General features: G+C 24.0%; 1 protein-coding gene across 9 annotated transcripts in view; it reads left to right on the top strand.

Moving 5' to 3' along the window:
• Positions 1 to 24,551, top strand: part of LOC129613370 (mitogen-activated protein kinase kinase kinase kinase 5) — a 43,921-nt gene that overhangs the window by 15,129 nt on the left and 4,241 nt on the right. For 4 of the 9 annotated variants that reach the window (XM_055527391.1, XM_055527386.1, XM_055527383.1 and 1 more), the window contains exons 2-8: positions 4,030 to 4,128; positions 4,211 to 4,506; positions 6,654 to 6,744; positions 15,133 to 15,240; positions 16,995 to 17,055; positions 18,056 to 18,118; positions 22,536 to 22,574. In XM_055527391.1, the coding sequence (XP_055383366.1) occupies positions 4,030 to 4,128; positions 4,211 to 4,506; positions 6,654 to 6,744; positions 15,133 to 15,240; positions 16,995 to 17,055; positions 18,056 to 18,118; positions 22,536 to 22,574 (757 nt within the window). The remainder of the gene's footprint in view (positions 1 to 4,029; positions 4,129 to 4,210; positions 4,507 to 6,653; positions 6,745 to 15,132; positions 15,241 to 16,994; positions 17,056 to 18,055; positions 18,119 to 22,535; positions 22,575 to 24,551) is intronic. The other 5 variants (XM_055527387.1, XM_055527384.1, XM_055527388.1 and 2 more) reach the window with 5 other exon arrangements.

Raw genomic sequence — 24,551 nt, 5'->3', positions numbered from 1 at the left:
CAGTCAATTTGTATTGGGTGCAATATCTTGCCATAGTCCTTTTTGCGGTATTCAATTAACAAAAGCCTGAATGTAAGAGGAAGGCGTCCAGGCAAAATCACCATGAAAAAAGTTTAGAAATGTTCGGAAAACCTCTCTGCAACACCTGTAGTATCAACCTAAAGAGAAAAAACTACTTAAGTAGATCCTAGTTAGTTTACTACGGCGCGTTACGCGATATTATCCCAGAAAAGCTGCTCAGATTCATGAAATATATGTGTGTCGAGAAAATGTTCAAGCAACCCGTACTTAAAAAGACGCATTCTAGATTGTCATTGATCAGTCTGCCATTTACAATATTGAATATTTATGCTTAACTAAAGACTGGTTGTAAAACGAATTCTTTCACTTTTAAAAATTTTATTTTTTTAAACTTTTAATTGAAATATTTTCAACAAAATTATATTTTTTCCGCATTTAAAACATTTCAACATTTTGTATTGCGCTTTAAAACAAAATAACAAAAATAAGAAAAAAAAAATTTCATTTTTTAATTAATTACTTATACAACTCAGGTGATTATAAACCGTACATGTCTACACATCATACATACATTCCTGTTATTATTCATATGTTATTTTCCAACACTTTATTCACGCTGATATCAACTAGTTATAAATAAGGAAGAAAACGAAATATTAAGTAGTGAAAAGGATTTTCCTTTTTTTTAAAACAAAAAAAAACAAAAAAAAAAGAAAATTACAAGAAAACCGTACATAAAGTTCCACTTTTGTGACTTTCATTAGTATAGTTGTGACACATGAAACAGGAAAAAATAAAATATAATTTTAAAATTCATCCGTGTGCTGTTATATACCTAGATGCTATTAATTTTTATATCATTATACAGGAATTAGTGAAATGTTTTAAACACTAACACAATTGGAAATAAGAACAGAACTTAAGGGAATTCACATATGAATAAATATGATATACGAATATGTATATATACATAATACATGTAATTGTATAGTTGGCCCACAGCGTTGTAAGAAAATTACTTTAAAATTTTAAAAAAGGCAGGATTTAGCTGTATGTTCGAGAAAAGAAAAAAAAATTTAATTAATTTGTTCTTTAAAAAATTTTAAAATTAAACCCCACTTTATTTTACTTAAAATTTATTATAATGAGCTTAATTTGCTCAATATGAAATAGAATTGGGAGTATAATTGTGATGAGAGAGTAAATGAGAGAGTGGTTTGTACTCAATATCGGATTTCAATTCAGAATCGCTTTATAAATCAAAAACGACCTTGTTTCTCACTCAGAATATGTTTTTAAAAATATTTCTAATTACAAAATCGTAAAATTAAATGAGAAATTCATCTTTCAAAAAGAGAGAGAGGGAGAGAGAGAGAGAGATTTCAACTCTCTTATTCTTCATCCTATAAAGTCCTACTTGAATTTTTTCAGTACTCTCTCTCTATTTTATTTTTATTGTTGCTTGATTTTGAATTTTGGAAATGAGAATTTGATAAGGTTGAGAACAAGAGAATTGTAGTGGTACTAGTGTAGTGTTACATTAACTGTCACTTCGTGTCTCATTTTGAAATCCATTTTTCCTGTTTTTTTTTAAATGCTAATCCAATTTTAGTTCTTATTTATTTTAATTCCAAAAACCATTATTTAAATTATTTTTAAAATTATTAAAATTAGATTATTAAAAAAATTTTATATAAATAAAATGAACTGAAATATAATGACAATTTTATGCTTTTTCGATTTGAAGCCATCCACAAACATGAATGGATGGTTGAAAGTAAATTACCAACTAATTCTTAATTTCAATATACGACCATGCCATACACATTCGATATTCTCATTCTCATATAACAAATGAATTAACAAAATTAATGAAAACAAAAAAAAATATTAAAAATTCAATGAATTCATCCGCTCTGTTGTCTTTCCTTTTGATTACAAAAAAAAAAAATCACAAAATACTAAATATACGGGATTTTTTAGTCCTTTTCCTTATTTGTTTTGTTATCTCTCTACTGTTTTACAATATTATTGTTTTTTTTTCTTATCATCATTGTTGTTATTGCTATAGTTGATATTTACATATTTTGTTTTTTTGTTTCATTAAATTAGTATAGAGGGAACCTTGTTATTATAAAGCCCACACATAGTTATTTTTTTCTGTTCTCAAACTCTAATACAATACATTTATCGTTATTGCTATTCAAATGGAAAAGAACTTAACATTAAATAATAATAATAAAAAAAAAACAATATAGTAGAAAAAAAAACATAAAATAAGAGAATGAAAAAGGATTTTGTATAACAGTTAAAGCTAAAACAAAAACACAATTTAAAAGAAAAAAAAAGCTGAAACAGCAAAGAAAGACTGTGTGTATACGAGAGTTGTAGTAAAAAACAAAAAATTATGCGAGGAGAACGAAATAAGGATAAGGTAGTAGAAGAAAAAAAAAAATAAGAATAAGATTCTGTATATAATTTATGTCAAGGATAATGCAATATTGAGGATCTTTTTCATGTCCTTATTAAATTTATATTTTCTTCTTAAATTATTTTCATTCTATTTTCTTTACAATTTTTTTCTTCTGAAAAGATGGAAATGATAAAGGGAAAAAATTGCATATCGAAAAAAAAAAAGAATATTTTCTCTTATTTTCTATTTATTTTCTCTCTCTCTCTCTCCCTTTCTCTTTCCCATCTTAAAAGTCGAGTATATGTGTTTGTTTGAATATTAAAAAATATATGCTAGAAACATTTATACTATATACTTGTAAAGAATCCTTATATATGTACGCCTGCAATATTTTTAAAGAAAATGGAAAATCACTTTAAAAAATGCTCTAAATTTTCTTTTTTTTTTAAAGATATTTAAAATAAAATTTAAAATTATGTTTTCTTTTTATTATAAGAGAATAACAATTTGTTATTATAGATTTTTTTTTTTTGAGATTATGGATTGGGGATTACGATTTTGCTTACAATAATTGAAATTTCAAAAAAGACAAGTCAAATAAAATACTAGTGGTTATAAGATAGCAATGTTCTTTACAAGTTCCTGCTAATTATTCATGATTTTTCAATATAAGTTAAACTAATTTAAAGCAATATTCAGTTACATTGTTTACCTGGAGCCTTTCTGCGGAATCAGACTAAATGCTGTTCGTGGTACACTAGGCAGGGAATTAGAGAGGAGGCAGTCGAAGTTTCCGATTGCGTTCTCTGAAGAATTCATCTTAAAGATTTTTTATGGAGAGTCCTTCCGGGGCTGCGACAGTTCAAGCGGCTTCTGTTCTAATTTACGACCAGAAGTCATATAGGGTTGGGCAGGAATTAAGTGAGGATTCTTACCAAAGTTTTGTTGTATAGACTAATCAGGGTACTTCAGTAAGTTCGGCCTACAAAGTGAAGACATTTTGCAGATTTTGTGGGTAGGGTTAGAAGATTTCAGTACAACCTGTGGGAGAGTGTGATGCTCTAACTCGTAGGAAGAAAGAAATACTGCAGGGTTTTGCTCTTACGGTGGTGGAGTTTGGTATTCCGGGTCTCGCAAGTTGTTCGAGTTCACCAGAAGGGTAGATATCGAGCGAATGCTGTGAGGACATGACCCGCACCCAAAGAAAATACACAATAGATTCTTGAATTCGGTCGTCGTGTAGCGGCTGTAGAAATCTACAATCTACGAAAAGTGAAATTTAATGTAGGAGGGCCTCATATTGTTATAGTCCTTGGAAAAGTTGGTTTACTACAATCAACTGACAAATAATTTTGCTTAACTATGAAGTGTTATTCAATACAGTGATTGTTTTGAAAGCAATTTCCCACTAAAATGGGAAGAAACAATGAATTGGCAAAAAATTTTTGGGAAGAAACATTTCATACACATATTGTGAAATTTTAATCTTGTTCACTATGCTTTGTCCAACATATTTTTTAAGATAATTTTCTATTAATAATTTAATTAAAATTCAATATTTTATTATATATTCAATATTTTATTTATAATTACAGGAACTCCATATTGGATGGCACCTGAAGTAGCAGCTGTTGAAAGAAAAGGTGGTTATAATCAATTATGTGATATTTGGGCATGTGGTATTACAGCTATTGGTAAGTAAATTATTTTTTTACTCATACTTATAAAAATTTTAATATAAATAAATTTTACATACACCCATATATGTATATATAGAATTAGCTGAATTACAACCTCCAATGTTTGACTTGCATCCGATGCGAGCATTATTTTTAATGTCAAAAAGTGGTTTTAAACCACCAACGTTAAAGGATAAAGATAAATGGAGTCCAACATTTCATAATTTTATAAAGACAGCATTAACAAAAAATCCAAAAAAACGGCCAACAGCAGAACGTTTATTACAGCATCCATTTGTACAGGGTGAAATGCCAGCAAGAACAGCTAAAGAATTATTACAAAAATATTTAAGTCCAAATCAATTTTATTTTTATTCAGATGGTGATGATGATGTAAGTTTAAGAATTTTTTTTGCTTATATACTTAATAATTAATTACTTTAATACAAAAAGTATGAGCTTATTATAGTTTAGTATTTTACTTGCCTTTATACGAAAAAAAAAATATGAAGAAGAAAAAGAAAAAAAAATTTATGAAAAAAAGCAAAAGTAGAAAAAAAATTTATTTCATCATTTTCTAGTATTTCGTTTTTTAAATACTGAGTGCTTCACAAATAAATTGTTAGAAAGGAATTGAAACATTGAAATAAAAGACAGGGTAGGGTGACTTAAGGAAACGTAAGCTATAAAGAACACCTTTTTCCTATATGAAATTTGAAAAGGTTGGCTTCAATCTCTAAAAATTTGACAAATAATTGTTTTTTTATCTGTCAGGTAACGTAGGATTAACGTCAGTTGTAAGTAGGTAAGAATGTTAGTCACATTAGAGACAATTACAATTGAATTGTTTTCGAAATACGCCGGCCTCATTGTTGTATCAAAGAAATTGTAAAAAATCGCTACTATGATATATGCGAGTCGTCAGTCTTCATCAGTTTCATTGTAATCCACAATCTAGTTTAGTACAGTAAATAATATTATATTCTGAATTCCATCGGAGTTATGTTTATTTTTCGAGACTAAGTAATTTTACTGACGAGTACAGGTTTTGTTGAGTTGAAAAACGACGGTGACTGAAAGCTATGCGAGCTATTGTATCTACGTGAATATGGAGTGATTTTTTTTCATTTATACTCTTGTGCTGCACTGCTGATAGCTTCTGTGAATATGTTTTTATTCATTAAGTATCAAAATGTACCTATAACTTGTTACGATTAAAGTTAATCCCTTGCGTTCCTTGTTTCTTAAATTCTTAATCTTACTTTTCATCTTTGCTACACTCCATATTTAATTGCTTTTGTGAAACACACTGTTCATAAAGGAAATTTTAAAGTATAAGTAAAACGATTACCCCATAACCAGTTACGATTTATAATTATTTTTCCTAGCTTAATTTCAATGGTTTCTTTGAACTTTAAAATAAATTTAAAAAAATTTTAAACCTTTTTTTGTTTTTTTTTGTAGGTTAATGGCTAATTTTCGCGTTTTTATTCTAAAATTTAAAATTTTTATTAACATGCTTTGCTTCACTGACTGGACAATATTCCTACATACAATACGATTCCATCATAGTATTGAAATTAATATTTTCATTACCATAAAAAAATAGAAAAAATACAAAAAAAAACTAAAAATTAGTTCCGACATTTTTTAATTAAAACCTTTAACAACATGCGCGAAAAAATGAAAAATAAAAAATTACTAAAAAATTTATTAAGAAAAATTTCAGAAAAGAAAAAAAAAAATTTTTATTCATTTAAAATTCAAAAGCAGAAGCAAAAAAAACTGGAAAACAGTTTTTTTTTTTTAAGTAATAGTCACTTGGCTAGTCTTTCGATAGTCATAGAAACGCGAGTTTGTATACACGATAACTAAGTAGACAGCTGCGCAATCGATAACAGCATTTTGTAATTTTTTTTTTTTGTTAAGCATTTTTTTTTGCTCTTATTCTTTTACGAAATTATTAGTCATTGTTGTTGGACAGTGTTGTCAATCATTTTATTATTTTCTAAAATTTATTCGAAATATTTATTTACTAGCTAAGTAAATAGTTGATTAAATACTTTGTGATTATTATAACTAATTAAAAAATACTGAGTGATTTGATGAAAGTTTGAAAGAGATAAACAGCAGGCATACACAAAAGCAACTAAAAATATTGTGAATAAAATTTTGTGATTCCAATAAATAAAAAAAAAATTTAAATCTAAAATTTTAAAAATGTCTAAAGTTACACCTTCCGCTGTCATCTTAAATTTCAATAAAAAATCTAGTAGATTTTTAATAGTGAGTTCATGTTTTCTTTAATTTATACTACTTAGTTATACTTAATATACTTGTTCGTCTAAATATCCGGTTATTAACATTAAATATCTTCTCTCTTCTTATTAATATTTATGTATATGTGTATTTGTATTTAATAATACATGTGTTTGTATTTTGTTTATATATTCTCTTTCTATATGTTTTTAACAAAATTTTATTACTAATTTTTTTTTTTCTGTTATTGTTTTCTTTTTTATTGGAAAATATACTAATAGGCCATCGCCAGTGTACCACAACGAATAGCCAGTAAAATGACTTCAAGGCCGAATGGTGTTTCACCACATAATAATCATACATTAAAATCAGGTGAGTTATAAAAATTTATATATAAATATTATTATACATATATAAAAGTTGTATATAATAAAAAAAAAAAACATCAAAAAATACATAATAATTTAGTATATAAGAGTTTTTGTTTTTTTTCCATTTCCTATAATATTTCTGTTTTAATATTGAGTTAAAATAAAAATATATTAGTTTTGTACAGGGTGATTCAGATTAGATTTTGTATATTTTATTAATAAATACAAAAGTACGGAAGCACCTAGTCATATTTTTTGGTATGACTCAATGTATTTTACTTAGTCATACTTATATAATGACTATTATTTTCACTGTCTTTAGAAAGAATTGAGTAAAAAATTATGTTCTCTAAGTCAGTGATTCTTCTAGCTTGTTGTTAAAACTCCAAAACCTAGTGCCATATTATTAATATTTAAAAATATTAAATATTAATATTGTAACTCTTACTATTTGTTTCAATTCCGATAGCATTTTATTTTTAAAAAATATTTTCCGACGGAATTTATAATACCAATTTTACTGTTCGGAAATTTCGTCGTAATTTGTAATGGAAATGTGTAGGTATATAATTAATAAATGACTCTCTTCAAAATAAAGTTCTCTTAAAATTGTTCGGTTCTTAATAATTTTGAAAATTTTTCTTTAATTTTTCTTCTATTCTGTTCTTTCTTTTTGGTTCGTGTTGAAAATAAAATTTTGATCGAAAAAGCTCGACTTTTTTATACCTTACATCTGCTTGAAGGGTATTGACATTGGTATAGAGATTGTAACCATTTGAAGGAGTTGTCTACGGTATGAACATTGATATATATTCTTGTTTAGGTTAAAAATATTAAGTTAATTAAGACATGTCTGTTCGTCCGATTGCACGATAACTCAAAAACGAGTAGGGCAAAGATAAATTGCTTCTTTTCTGCCGAAGACGAACTCTTTACTGAAATTGAACTCATTCGGACAAAGGATTCGGGTAGCTGCCGTACAACTCTAAAACCTATAATATCCAAAAATATATAATTAAATAATCCAATTAATTATATTTAATAATATAATTAAATATATCCAAAAATTATATAAAAAGTTAGATTCATGAAATTTGGCAGTCATATATTCACTTATAGATTAGAAATATCCGTGAAAACTGTTATACAATCATATGAAAAGTAATTTTAAATACTTCAACCACAAATTTTTGCACTCAAATTTTCAAGGGGCAGAATCTTTTTACCTGTTCTTATTAAAATTCATTCGTGTTTTTTTTTGAACGACTACACAGAGAAAAAAATTAGTTTCGATTGATAATAATTTATATAATTTTGATTAAAGGCAATTTTAATGCTTTATGGAAATTTTAATATTAAAACTTTTCGTTCGGAACCACCCTGTATATAACATTTTTCATTTGTTTTTTATTCATTCATGTTTAATTCACATACACTCTCGTATTTTAATGAACATTATATTTCAAAATACGAATTGATAACAAAAAAAAAAAAAAGGCAAAAAAAACAAAATTGTTTTTTAAATTTTTTTATTCATTCCAAAGCTTTTCCATTTGTTTTTCCTCTAATCATCTTTATTTAAAAAAAAAAAAAAACAAATTAATTAATGTGTGTATGTTTTTAATCTTTGTTTTCAATTCACTTTTTTTTCCAATTCTCGTTCATAAAATTTCAAATTAAGAAAAACTACATATTTGGTTATGCAATTCATTTATTGCACCTCTTTTCCGAAATTATTTTTCAAACTTGATTTAAAAATAGTTTTACTTTCCAGCTTGCTTTATTTTGTTTCACTAAATATGAGTTTTTCACATTTATTTTTTTTTTATTATTTTAATTATTATTTGTTTTGTTAATTTTATTTCAATATGTACGCGATTGTTATTGTCGACCCCCTTATTGTTTGTAATTTTTTAAAAACACCTTAAATGAACACAAATTAGATTAGATGCGATTTGTAGATTGGCAGGGATCGACCTCAGACCAGGTCAGTGTAGTCATACAGATTTATTGTAATATCCAAATGTTTTCAAAATGACAGTAAGGCCTATAATCCTCTTGTAAAAACAAATTCGTCTAAGCGACGCCTCTCACAAGTCTATGGTTGCCACAATATATTTTTACGCAAGTCAATCAGTTGCTTTATGGCCAATGCTTCATAAGAGCAAAGTATATACTCAGCCTTGTCATGTTCAATCACAGATTATCATAATTTGTGCAAATGATAAACCAATCTGCAATGTCGATCACTAACTTAGTCTCCCTCCTTTTAGACACCAACAGCTGATTGACCTATCTGGGACGCGAACCAGAAATATACAAACATAGTAAATAGTGAAAAGTATGTACAGAAATCTGTAAAATACTAAAAGTTGACTCAATTGCCAGTAATCACCTAATCAAAAAAATAATTTTTTTTTTCTTAGTATTTTTTAATTTTTGTAAACAATTTTTTTTTTTTTTAAATATCTGAGGTGTAAATAAGTGCCTTATTAATTACATGAGCTTTGTTGATTTTCCAAAGGCATCAATTTAATTTTTCAAAAGTCTATATGGAAATTGTTGAAAGTTCACATAACATAGACTTACACGAATTGCAGTGTGTTTAAGAACTTATTGTTAATTCGTAAATATGCACTTATATATTATGAAAAACTTTATGTCTACATAGTATTTAAGAATTCGGTTTTGTATACAAAAGCTAAATGCCAGTATTATTAGGTAAATATTTGTAAGGTATGCTATTCAAGTACATAGACGAATACAAGTACATAGACGTTTGTACATACTTATGTTCTAATATTTTGTTTTTGTAAATACAATAAATTTTGTAATGTGTGTGAAATTTAAATGTTTTTTGTTTTTATTTTGAAGTACAAATGTTTTTAAGGTTATTAATAAATAAGTAAACAAAGAAAATATTTTAAAATGTCAAGTACGAAGAATTTTGTATTTTTGTCATTAAAATTTTTTAATATTTTTATAGGGTTTGTTTTAAATTTAATTAATTTTAATTTTCTAAAAAAAATTTGCGTTTAAATTTGTGATCTTTATAAAATTTGAAATAGAAAAATTATTTAGTTATTTACTCATATAGAAGATGTCCCCGGATTTTTGTTGAGCTATGAGCTACGAGATTTTTCTGATGAGGTCAAGCAAAATTGTAGGACTCAAGAGATCTCAACTCCTGTCGTTTCTTGGATTAGGAATTAGTAAGAGATTTTCTAAAAATGATTTTCTCAGCGGGTGTATTGAGATTTCTAAAATTTTCTTCTAAAACAATTTATTTTTAAAGTTTTGGAAGAATACAATTTTGTAGCGCTTTTCTGTCACAAATTTGTAAAACTAATTTTCTATTAAATCTAAACTTTAATATAATGTAGGTCCAGTTACAGTTTTACATAATTAATTATTACAACAAATTTAAAATTTTCTCACATTCTGGTTAAAATAAAAAAAAATTATTTATATAATCTTACAGTGAGAAAGCATTAAATGAAAAAAATTTAATCTTCACTAAAATTTAATCTTTTCCACTTAAATCGTATGTGCGCCCATAAATAATATAAAGTAAGGTGTATGAATACTAACTGTTAATTTAAACTAGATTATCCTAGATTTATTAATTATGAATTTAGTGCAATGTAGGTGTGATACAAAATCTTTACCAGTTATATTTTGTTAGAAAACTAATAAAATGTAAGAATCTTCAATTTTTACGTTATCTGTATTTAGAGATAAATTTTTCCGCAAGATGTCATCGTCCGCGCAATTCTGAATCTTGATATAACGGTGTAAATTTAGTGGTTAGGATAGGTTACGTCTGTATTAGTCTATATTCTTGTCTATAATATTTAAAACTATGAAGGTATTAAACCGGAGACGAACACAATAATTTCAAGTCAAATTCAATTTATCTTCAATATTTTGTGATATTTAAAATTTATCAACTATTAATGTTGAAACGAAATCCCCAGCCTTTTTTTTTTTGCTAAAATTCACTTATAAAATTCTATAGCAAAATTAGAGTAGCTCTGTGTACAAAACATTTGATCTCTAATCTAATCAATCATTTTGTTTGAACAAGTGAATTTTGTAATTTTTTGTAGAAACTAATCAGTTAAAACGTTTTTCGTGTGTTTCGTTCCGCACATTTTTTTTTTTTTATTTCTGAACGTTTTATAAAATTTTTTTTTTTTTATTATCTTACTTATCTTATGCAAACAATTTTCATTTAATTTTTTTCTCTATTTTTCTTTTATATATGTGGGCTGGCCATGTGCCCTATTTTATGTACACTTTAATTTTATCAATTATACTTTTTATTTTTTTGTGTGAAAATATACCAGGAATATGACACTTTAATAATGAATAAATAGCGTTAGTTAGTTTAGTTGTTATATGGTCTATGAAATATATTATTACTTATTGTTTGTTCATTGTTTTGTTCTCCTTTTCTTCATTCAGCTGCATATTATATATGGAAGAAAAGTAAAATTTTTGTGTCACTATAACACAAATTATCACTTTAAATATTTTCTCACTTCCTTTTAAATACAATAATTTGACCTTGAATTTTCATATTTGCTCTTTACTTTTATCTAATTCAAAGTTTTATGCAAATTTTCTATTTTGCATGAAATAAATATTCATATATAGTGTGGTAAGAATTTTTTAATATGTTGAATATTCCTTAAATTTTAATGATATTTTATGACCAAATTAAGAATTCACGTGAACCCATATTATATGATGTGCCAATGTCAACAGAGAAGATTTTTTAAAGAAATTTATTTTATTGGGAGAATTTAAATAGGATATATGTATAAAATAACGGGAGGCGGATGCTAATTAGAAAAGAGAGAATAATATTAGAAGATGGGATGTTTAAGTTAGAATGAATTTTTTTTTTTAAATTTTGAGTGAAAATTAGGTAAAAATTCAAAGAGTGCTGACTGTCTAAAATGGAACTGCCAACCCAAGGGGATGATATATGCAAATATATATATGGCGAAGAGAGCTTTCATCGATGTTAATGTAGTATTCCCTATTAGGGATTAGAGTTGCATATTTCAAGGCCAAAAATTTGCATACCTTGAGGATGAAATATTTTGAAAAATTTCATCAACATATAACAGAGCCTCCGCCGCAGTGAAAAATGCATAGTTCCCTTAAAATTGTAGTTAAATACTGAAAGCCAAAAAATTTGCATATTTCCAGGATGAAATATTTTGAAAAATTTCAGAAACTTACAACAGAGTCTCCGCCGCAGAGAATGCATTATACCCTTAGAATTGCAGTTTCATACTGAAAGACAAAAAAAAATTGCATATATCTAGGATGAAATATTTTGAAAAATTTCAGCAACCTATAATTCAACTCGGCGAAACGCACTTTCGTCGTAATGAGTATATTATATTCCACATTGTGTCTGATAAAGCTCCGCATATTCCAAAAAATCTTTACAAAAATTTGTTGCCTTTTTTTTTTACATATAAATAGGAAATACTTCTTTTTGAACAAAATATTTGCATATATTAAGGGGTTCCCTAAATTTTATTTTTATCCTTTGTAGAATCTCCCTTGCACTGAATCAAATGTTGATAATATGAATGAATATTAGAATTCAAATAAAAAATTTATACATTTTCCCTCTAATTAAAAAAAAAAAAATATTTTTCTTACGTATATGCAAACCCTTTGTCCACTTAAAATTATATATATATTTTTTTTCATTTATATGCGCGTCTTTAAATTTATTTATTCGAGTTTTTTATAAATTTATTTAATTATAATTTTATTTTAATTAAAAATTATTATACTTTATGAACAAAAACCGCAAAAATTTATGATCTTTATTAAATTGAAGGTTTAAAATGTAAATCAAGTACTTATATACAATTAAGAGAGCACTCAAAAAAAAAATAAAAAAAAAAATGAAATGTATGTACGCATAAATTACGTAAAGAGACGAAATTATTCAAATTCTGAGAAATATTTTCAATGTTAACTCTAAAAATTCAAGGATTTTGTAGAAATTGCTGTTATTATTTTATTTTTTTTTTCATTTATTTGCGTTTTTCTGTTTTATTTTTCTTGTAAATTGCTTTTACAAAATAATATTTTTTTTATTTTTGGTTTTTCCTCTCTCCTTCATATTTTGTTAATTTTTAAAAATGCTTTTAAGTTTATTTGAACATTTTTCTTATGCCTTTTTTATTACTCATACATAATTTGTATAAAAAAAAATGAAGAAAAGAAAAATAAAAAACAAAAAACAAAAAAAATCTTTTTTAAAGGAAATTTTATTTTTATGAAAATTAGGACATTATCTCCGACGAAAAAAAAAAAAATTATTACTCCTTTATTTATTTTTTACATGTTTATAAATTACTTGTATTTTGGAAAATATTTTAGAAAAAATTCCTTTACTTTTGTGGTTTGTTTTTGTTATTTTTTTCCAAATAACTTTTTTTTTATCGTAATAACTTAATTTATTGAAGTGGTTTTTAAATTATTCCCATATTTAATGGAAACGATTATCTATAATTTTAAAGTCTCTTTCTAAAGAAGAGAAAAATATTATGAAAAATTATTAAAGGAAATTGAAAGATTAAAAAGGATTTTTAAATTTCAATAAATTTAAAATTTTTGATTAAAGTAAAAAATGTTAAAGAGTTAAGGTAACAAATTGATATTTAATATTTGAATTAAAAAAATTAAATTGAAATACTTTCGAAATTTTAATTCTGTATTAAATTTTGAAAATTAACTGTTTAAGAATATTTGAGCAAAAATTTTAAATATAAAGGAAATTATTTTTAAATTGGTTTATTTTTTTATAACTTACTGTTCTGTGTTTAATTGTCTTCTAAATTAGTATCTAAAAGCTACTAAAATTTATTTTAGTAGATTTTAGAAAACGGGAAATTTTAACCACCATTTTGTTTTATTAAAGCTCAAATATAGTATGACGCGATACAAGAAGCCAGCCACAACTTTTCTGTGTTTGTAGAATTTAAAAAATTTTTGTGGTTTTGTTACAATAAATATTTAAAAAATGGTATTTTCAGGGTTTTGGGGAGGGGGTGGGGGGGGATCTAATATAACTTTTAAAGTGGTGGGAGATCTGTTAAAATTTTCTTCTAGTGAAGATCTGTGTTCATATAAAATTTCAACTTTCTATCTTCAAGATTGTAGAAGTTTTGTAAACATGTTCGTGGACGTACGGTCGGGACAGAGTGAAACTATAGTTTATTATAATAAGAACTTCTTTTCAAAATTTTTTTTTGAAAAAGTGTTAAAAAGAAGTCTTTTGTACTCATAATTTTCAAATAAAAGTTTTTTATCGGGTAATGGAACACCGGCGCACACATAAACAAAATCGAACCAAAAGTTCCTTTCGGAGTCCAAAAGATCGCTCTGGATAATACATGATCTGGATGGATATTGCTCTACATAAGCAATATGCACAAATTATTCGAATAGCTCATGTATGTGTGCAAGTTCTTTACATTATATTTGATTAATAAATTTTATAGTCTTTGGGTTAATAATACTTTAGAATTTACAGTGAACATACCTTTATTAAAAGGCAATTCTTCTCGAATGTTATTTGATTTAACTCAAGAATTCAGATTTTATTGCAAAATTACGATTAATCACTTAATTTATTTTAATTTTATTAAGTTAAAGTTATTTTGTACACAAAAATACGAGCTCTGACACATCTACCTATTTATTGTAGTTTATTTAATTGTTCTTCTTCTATTAAAGCAAAATAAAAAACCCGAATTTTTTCTTTGGCACTTTCAATATTGACGTTTTTAAAACAATTTTCAAATGATTTGCTTCTTATCTTGTCAAATTATTGTCACATTTCTTTTTTATTTTAATAACAATTGTTCATTTTAATAAATTCCAATTAATTTTAATTTTTATTTTTTTTTTTTTTTTTTGTGCAATATGCTTTTATTTTCATTATCGTTCTTTAATATCTGAGCGTTGCATTTTGACATTTTTCATTAGAAAAATTTTCATTTAATATTTTCACATTTCAATTAAAAACTTCCTCTGTCATTAATGACATGCAATATGACAAAAAAAAAAATATTAAAAAAAAATTCTCACTTCCACACTCTATTAGACAAATCGTTATAGAGAGCAATAAATTTGTGATCATTTAAATTCTAAGTACTGTTATTTTTGTATACTAACATATACATAAGAACTTGAATAAAATACATATATATATATATAAATATCTCTCTCTCTCTCTCTTGATATAATTTTTATTTATTAAAATATTATTCTTTAATATTATATTATAAATATATATTACATAAATATATGTATATGTATAAATATATATATATATATATGTGATTAGAGCCACCTGGTGGGGGCCATTCATGGACTCAGCAATTAAAAATGCTGATAAATCCACAAAAAATGCGCATTGAAGGTGCCCCATTATTTTATTGGGGAAATAATTTTGGTAAGTTTTTTAGTTTTTTTTTTTTTTTTGGTTGTGTTGAATAAAAAATGCAAGAAAAAGACACAAAAAAAAAAAACAATTGTTTAATTTTGTTTTTTTTTATATAGTTTTGTTGTTTTCTTTGTTATTTGGTGATGATAATGTTAAAAAATAATATTCGAAAAAAAAAAGTTAAAAAAAAAAAATGAAAAATTATAATCCTGTTTTACTTATAGATTAGAAATTACTGGTTTTTTTTATTGTTTCAATATTAAAAACGTTAGAAAACTCATTAATTATCACCAATTCACACATACATACATATTTATCAAATAATCAATACTATGAAAGTATGTATATTAATTATATCGTGCATAATAATTATGAATGTTAACAACTTACTATATAATATTCTTTTTTAATCTCATGTCGTGCATTTTTTTTTTTTTTTGTTGGTGTGGTGAAAAACAATGGTGTGGTGAATTTGAAATTTATTCACCATGAATTCACCACACCGAAAAATTTTAGGTTTTTTTATTAAATCGCAAAAAAAAAAAAAATTTGATTTTGCAGAAAAAAAAACAGCTATGAATGCGCATAAAATGTAAACATTTTTTCATAATGTAATTTAGAAACTGAAAAAAATGGAACATATAGCTTTCAATTGCAATAGAATTATGTATATTTAGGTTTTGATGCTAAAAATAAAGTTTCAAATTTAATTTAATTTTTTTCCAATTTTTATAAATATTTTGAAATTGTTTAATTAAATATTCTTTTGCTTTTAGTTTTTATATTATAAAATATAGTTTTTTAATATTCTAATTATGTCTTGTTACTTTAAGTTTATTGTTTTGATTTTTTTTACACATTGATTTCACTCATATCCATAAATAATGTGCATAATATAATTATACAAAATGAAATTTGGAATATTTTACTAGAAAATACATTTAGATTGGAACACCAAATAATTATCCGAAATTTGCGAATATAATGAGAAAATTATTGGAATTATATTGGGGAAAATAAAATTTAAACAAGAATTTATAATTATTTCTTTTAGACTTTAATTTATGTGGTGAAATTTTTTTAAATATTTGTCGATTTGATAACAATTTTTACACCTCGCTCCCAATTTATTCATAAGTGTATTTATTACGCTCCACAACAAAATTAATACTGTGTAAAAGAGCATAAAACAGTATGAAAGTGCAGATAATACTTATAAAATTATGAGAAAGCAATATATGGGAGTAATTGCAAGAGAAAATGGGAGTAATTGGAACTATAATACAATAATTTTAATTTATTAGAATTATTGTATTATAGTTGCAGAGTATAAATTGAATATCTATAATTGGATCTTTTCTCAAAAATCTTACACAAATAAACATACATATAAATTTAATTAAATTAAATTTAATGAATTTGTTGAGTTTCAATGCTTCATTATGGTAAATTCACTGGTTTGGAATATGAATCGAATTCAAAATCAATTTAAAATTAAAAAAAAAAAAAATCGGAAAACCAAATTCTGACTGAATTGACTTTTCGAAAAAATAATTTAGAAAGCATAATATTCAGCTAAGCATAACTCTTTTATTTTTCAGTTTATTCTTTTTCAATTTTTTCGTTTTTTTTTTTAATGCTTAATTTTAAAAAATATTTTAATTAACATAATTTTTATATAAAATATTCAATTTTAAACTAAAATACTCGAAAAATTTATTAAAATTTTCACAAATCATTTTTGTTTAATTTTTATTTTTCAGGATTACAATCGTCACAATGGAATGAGAGATCATCTAGTCCGGAAACTTTGCCTAGCGATATGTAAGTTTGAAATTTTTCCATATTTTATTTTTATTTTAATTTTTTCTTTTTTTTTTTGTAATTTAATTTTTATTAAAACTATCTTGTAGTCCTTTTTCAATATGAAAATAAGAAAAAAAAAATTATTTTTTTTTTTTTTCGAATTTTAATTTAAAACTTTTTTAAATTTCTTTTTTCAATTCAATTTTATATAAGAAAATATACAAAAAGTATACATAATAAATAATAAATCAGAGATGAAAAGAGTGATTGGTTTGTTAAATATTGAGGAATACATAAAAAAAAAAATGAGAGGAGAGAAGAGAAGAGACACATTTTAATTGCACTTTTCATTTTCATATTTTCAACTCATCATTTTTTTTATTTTGCGTTGTTCTCTCTCCATATTGAGTTTTAATTTAACTAATAATTGAGTTGAATTTCTTTTTTTCATTGATTTTCATTGAAATTATTTAATTTTTTTAATTAATTTTTTTTTTGTTTTATGTTTTTGAGTACAATAATCAATTAATATCTGAGAGAATGGTTCAAGCTCAGAGTCGTATTTAGTAATGAATAATAATAATAATAATTGTTGAGTGTTTTGGTGTGGTGAAAATTATTGTATTTGACAATACAATAATTGGCTTTATTTTTTGGATGTGAAAATTGAATAAAAGTTGTATGTGTTTTATTGTATTTTTCTTTTTTCGTTTGTTTTTCATTATTAAAATTAATGTTCGATTTTAAAATTTTTTAATTTTTTATTTTATTCTTATTTGTCTTTTATTATTTAATAAGTTTTCTGCTTCGTCATGTCTAAAGAACATTAAAAGCATTACTATTAACAATATTGTTTCTGTTTAGTTGTATAATAAGTATAATCTATGATAAAAAAGAAGGACTTTTGTTTTTTTTTCTTGTTATTTATTTTTAAATGTCAGAATTTTCATTTTTATTTAATTTAATTTTCTCTTTTTTTTTATTTTCTCTTATTATTATATAAATTTTATATAATTAGGCCATTTTTAAAAAAGAAACAACCTAAACTTACTGGAACAATGATTTTACAAATGCCGATCAGGTTCGATAAATGAAAATAAACAAAATTGATTTGATTGTTTTTTTTTTTTCTTTTTGTTGTATAGAGCATTTAATTAAATTTCATATACATAAACATACATACTAAATATCTATATTATGATGTATGTATAATATGAATGTGGTGATTTGATTATTTTTATTAATTAATTGATGTTTAATAAAAACTCATGTATAAATGTATTTTTGGAGACTTTTTTGGAGACTTATTTTTCTGGAGACTTTTTTTGGAGAGTTTTAAAAATTGCTTGAAAATTGATTAAAAAATTTTTTTTATTCAATAATGATTAAAATAAAATTGGAAAAACAAAAATTTCATGCATTTCTTGTTGTTTTACTTACTATTGAGCCAAATTCGATATTTAATGATTATATCGACTATATATGCATAAATTATGCTATATGTATATACATATATTACATTTATGGATGTTTAATTGTTGTTACTGAATAACAGCTGCTAACAGAATAATATTATAAGAATATATACTCTAAAATGGCATTCTTTGTTGTTGTTGTGGCAATTTTTTATATAAACATATTTGGTTTTTTGCTCATTTATTTCGTATTGTACACATTAAAAATGTATTCACAATTGATTCGAATTCCGGGGTTTTTTTTATAAATATTAAACTGAGCTAATGGTATGTAATTGAATTGAATACAAAAGCAAAATAATTATATGCTTTATTCATTTATATATATATTATTTGTTCAAATTTGCTTTCAAATTGCTTTCAAAATTATTATTAATGGTTGGTTACTAATTCATAATAAATTTTTCATATTTCATTTGTAATATCAATTCAATTCATTTATATCTCAGTATAATATATATGTACGAGCGAAAGGTTTTAAACACCTCTATAAAAATTTCTATAAAAATTGATAATTATAAATTAATTATAATTGAAATTAGCGCTAATTTCTGTTTTTGTTTAATTATTTTGAAATAGATTTGAGTTTTGATTAATAAAATAATTTAAACGAACAATAATATCAAATACTCATTCTCACAGAGTGTTCTCTGTATTGTAAACGATAAATTTCCAATTTTTGTATATTAAAAAATATAATAATGCAAATGGATTTGATAATTATATGAAAACATTGTATAAAATTATTCATTTTCATTTAAAATAAAACCAAAAACCTAAAAAAAAAATTTCTTTAAAATATAAAGGTATACGTAGTTTAGAGTGAAGGTGCTTTAGCTTTATCAAAAAGGATTTGGAATTCTATTATAATTATAGGGTAAAATACTAATTTTTTTTTCAGGATTTCAGGGAAACTTTAAAATTTTGAATATAAATATGATTTTTATTTACAAAAAAATAAAGGTTAGGTAAAGATTAACGCGGCCCCCCGAATGGTATACCTAGGCCATTCAGACTCGTTGTGGCACCACCGGATCTTTCCTTTTCCGCCCCTCATTCGAATCAGCCGGAACTTCTCACAAATTTGCCAAGATCCCTAATATTTACAAAAAAAAAAAAAACTTTTCAATAAAATTATAAATTATATAAATTACATCCCTAAAAGTATGCAATTTTTTTTTTTTTTTTACGTTTTAGTTTTAGTTCGAAACATACGACAATAATTTTAAAGTTTATTGACCATTTGGAAAACATATTGTAAAAATTCAGCAGTATTCAGGGGTGGTGGGGGGGATATTTTCTGAAATTTTTTTAAAACTCTTATATTTTGAATATTATTGGGCTTTGACACGTACATAAATCCAAAAAATAGATCATAATTCTATTTACAGAATCACCATTGTGTGCTTTACAGAATCATTCTGTATAAATTACAATTTTTACTCACATTCCCATACTCATATGAAAACATGAGAAATAACAATTTTTAAAATTTCTCAATTAAATTTTTAAACCTCAAGCAAAATTCAATTATTTAAACTTTATTAAATTCATTATTCTCTGAATAATTATTAGAATATCTATAGTAAGATTTAATAATAATAATTAAAATTAAATAATAATTTCAATTTTAAATTCTTTAATTTTATATACAATTTCAGAAATCTCAATCTCTTAAGTGAAATATTATAAAAAAAATTATAAATTTTTTTCTTTTTGAAACACAAATCTCTTTAAATATTTCCTTACAAAAAAAAAAAAACAAAATATAAAATAAATTATTAGTACAAAAACTTTTTTAAAAAAAAATTTTTCTTTCTCTATATGAAAATCTGAAATCATCAACCTTAATATTATGTGCTAAAATATATACAGAAGAAGTAGAGAAGAAAAACAAAACCAAAAGAGATTTTATTTAAAATCGCATTCAACAATTTTAAAATTTTCACAAATGAAGACATAAGTTGAAGTATAAAAGCAAAAAAAAAAAAAAAAAAAAAAAAAAAAAAGAGTTCATATCTAAAGAGTTTAGATTTTCTATGGAAATTACTTTTTTAAGCTTGTATTAGCCTTGTTTGTATTAAAAGAACGAATAGCAAATAAGAAATGAAAAGTAAACAGGGGCTACAAAAAAAAAAAAATTATTCTTTATTCTACTAATTAGAATGATTTTTTTTTTTTAAATGAAAAGAGGAACAAAATATCGCTTATAGCTTAAAACTTGTGTTAATTCTTAATATTCTTTTCACATAGAATTTTCATTTTAAAAATTTTCTATTTTAAAATGAAAAAAAAAAGAAAAAATATTAAAAAAACGATAATAATTTTGTATGTTAATAATAACGTTGTTGACCCAGCTTGAATTTTCCATAATGCTCTCTCCGACATCAAAAGATTCCACCAAAAAAAAAAAAAACAGAAACGAAGGAGTGTTAATATTTATGTTTCTCTGCCTTGCTTTTCTTTACTATTTTTCCACTTTTTCATAATAGCTTGAATAACTTACATGAAATGAGGTTATTAAAGACCTTTTAAATCTTTTTTTTTATAGAAACTTACAAAATTTGAAAAATTTAAAAAAAAAAAAAATAAATTGTACTTATTTGGTTTTCTGATTGAAGTTGAAAAAGAAGGTACAAAAAAATTTGATAAATTGAAAAAAAAAAACTTTTTTATTATTTAGCATTTTGAAAATTATTTTTGTAAATTATACGGGGGGGGGCGCAGATTGAAATCTAATATTGTGTTGGATTATTAATCTATACCCTGTATGTTTTTTGGTTTTTTCATTATTAAGTGCGTTTATTTTTGAGATGAAAATTGAGAATTAAAAATGGAGGAATTCTTTAGGATTAAAAATTGTGTGTCATATTTTGCCATTTGATTATTGTGCACACAAAACTGTTTCTCGGAAATTATTATATGGTTAAATTGTTTGATTCTTAAAAAATTTCAGCAATAAAGAAAATTTGTATTTTTCAATCTCTTTTAAGTGAAAATACCCTATTGCTTCTTCTTATATTCGGTTCCCTTAAAATCTATCAACATATTTTATGTTACACAGGGTGTTTCGCATAAGTGAGGGTTGGGAGAGGGGGGGGCATATTTTTCGAGATACTGCCTGTTGAGAAAAAAGGTACCAGTTTTTTCCTGCATATAAATAAACGGGGATAAATTCGGAACCTCACAATTAGTGGCTGGTCTTACAATCAATTCGATCTGAGCCATAAATTTCCATAATTTATTTTTATTTGATAATTTTACCCAGGCTGTGGTCCACTCATACAATTTTTTTGTTGAAAATTGATTAAAGAATCGTGCCTGAAATTATTTGCCATCATATGCGAAGCACCTTGTGTATAGGTAATTTTGAACTTCTGTCTGTTTATTATGCTATAAATGCAATAAAATAGTGCATATTAAAGAAATAATTTGTCATATTATAAGAGTTCATATTATAAGAGTTTCACTTTATATTCTACGGTTTATGAAATTTTTAATAAAATCAAATTAATTTCAATAATCTTTTTGAAATTTTTAATTTAATATTATGAAATTATTTTTTTGAAAATTATAAATTATTCATTTTAATCAACCATGTTTGATTTTTTTTTTGTTTTTTCGGTTTTGACTCGCTCTATCAAGAAAATGCCATTATATAGTTTGAGAGCACCGTAGTTTTGAGAATAAATTTTTTTTTTTTAATTTAATTTTTTATTTGATTTCAATTTTATTTTTAATTTTGATTTTATTACTAATTATTTTCCGCTGTAATTTTTTGCTTCCTAATAAGAGAAAATTTTTAATTTTATTAATTTTTTTTATTTTTTTTTTTCAAATTTTCTAAATTTCTTCTGATTTTTCATTTCTTATTTAACTATATTTTCCGATATTCTATTCTAAACAAACAAAAAAAAAAAAAATTTCTTTTCTAAAATTTTCTTTTCTTTTTATGTTTTTTTTTTATCTTTTTTTTTTTTTTTTTTTGTTTTGGTATATTTACTATTCAAATTTTAATTGTAGGAGTCTCTTACAATATATTGATGAGGAGTTAAAACTCAGGTAATTATTTAATACAAAGAAAACCATATACACATACATATACAAAAAAATATATATATATATATTTAAAAAAAAAGCATAATACAAAAAAAAAAAATGAAAAAAAAAATGAAAGTAAGAACAACAGTTATAAAAAAAAATTTTCTCTCTTAATTTTTTCTTTTGTTTTTGTCTTCTTTTCATATTGTAAAATATTTCGTTATTATTCTGTTTTTATTTTTGATTCCATTCCACGACCCCACCCTTACCCCTAGCCCACGCTATACTTCTGTTTTTGCTCCCCCCCATATTCTTTGTTTTAAATTAAATATAACCACCTTTTTCTTTGTATTCGAGTATTGTATATTTTGTTCATTTCCTATTTCCTGTTACTACTATTTTTATTGTTTTATAACCCCATTTTAATATTATCATATACTTTGTATATATATACATGTGCCTATTTACCTTATCTATTTTAATACCCAATTTATCCTAGATCATCAACCCTCTATAATTTCCATAGAATACCGCATTATTTTTTTGTCACTATTTTATGATTATTTTTCTAAACCATGCCAGAAGAAATTTTATAAGGATTTTAAATTTAAAATATTCCAAAAAAAAAAAAAAAGGTTATTTCGTATATTAGAGTACGAAAGTTTTGGTATTAAAATTTATAAGACCAGTTCTGCTTCTACTTTTATACACAATCAAAATTATCTTATAAATCGTTCTTGTATATTTTCACTCTGCCATATTTTTTTTTGTATACTTTTCATCTATTTTCCATTTCTATTAAATAAATCTACTTTTCTATAATTAATCTTGTAAAGTTCCCGTTATTTTATATGTTTCAAATATTTTGATGAACTAATTAGATAATAAATTAATTCAAATACATTGCGTACTCGAAAAATTATTGATTTAATAAAAATTTTAAATTTATTTCAAATTTAAATACAAAAAAAAAAGTATATTGTAAGTGAATAAACCTGATTTATTGTCGAATAACAATGCCATTATATAAAATTTTTAAGTTCTTGAATTCTATATATGGAGAAGATTAGAATAGTTCTATTTCAGACAATTTGTAATAACATTTGTCTTAAATAAAATTAGAATTTTCTAATTAATTGTGATCAAATTTAATTAAAAAATTTTGTATTTATTCTTTTGTTATAAGTGTTCAATTAAGGCTTTGCTTTGCTTTTTCTCATTCAATTTTTGTAAAGATGCTATTATTATGTATGTATTAATAATAATTATTTCCATTCATAATTAAAATTCATTTCAGATTTAATTTTAATAAATTTCAATTTTCATTAAGAATTTATTTCGATTATTAATTAATAAATTGTTCAATTCCATTATTTCGTTGCTTAATATTTTAAGATCAATTTAAATTGGGATGAATTTTTCATTTTTGTCTTAAATACTTTATTATCACATTTAATATTATAAGTTTTGTCTTATAAATCATTGCTTACAATGAATTTTATACAAAAAAAAAAAAAATTGCCCCAAAAAGTATGCAATTTTTTCAATACTTTTTAAAATTTATTATTTTTCATTAGAGCTCTTTTTATGAATTTTTTTTTTCAAATAATTACCAGTTTTAAATATCAATGTTAATTATTTTTTGTTGTTTTGTTATTTCAGCCTCATAGTTTTTGTTCTAGATCCTTTATGTAAAATTACAGATAACCATCTTATTTGTAATCAATCGCATTGTATTATTATGTATGGTATATAATGACAAAATTAATAACCAATAAATCAAACTCCTACAACACACAAATTGATAATCTAATAATCTATAGATTTAATAAACCCATATAACAAATTTAAACCCAATTAACATTTAAATTTAATAGTATTAATCACAAGAGCTAGATAAAAATTTTTACACAATATTGGGGTACGTTAAAATTTACTGAATTTTAAAGAGAATTTTCACCATGAAATCTTAAAGTGAATTTCTTAATAAAACAAAAA

The sequence above is a fragment of the Condylostylus longicornis genome, unplaced genomic scaffold (assembly GCF_029603195.1).
Source record: "Condylostylus longicornis isolate FDR11 unplaced genomic scaffold, ASM2960319v2 ptg000083l, whole genome shotgun sequence".
Lineage (NCBI taxonomy): Eukaryota > Metazoa > Arthropoda > Insecta > Diptera > Dolichopodidae > Condylostylus > Condylostylus longicornis.
The sequence above is the reverse complement of the archived record's forward strand: the minus strand, read 5'-3'. Positions and strand labels throughout refer to the sequence as shown.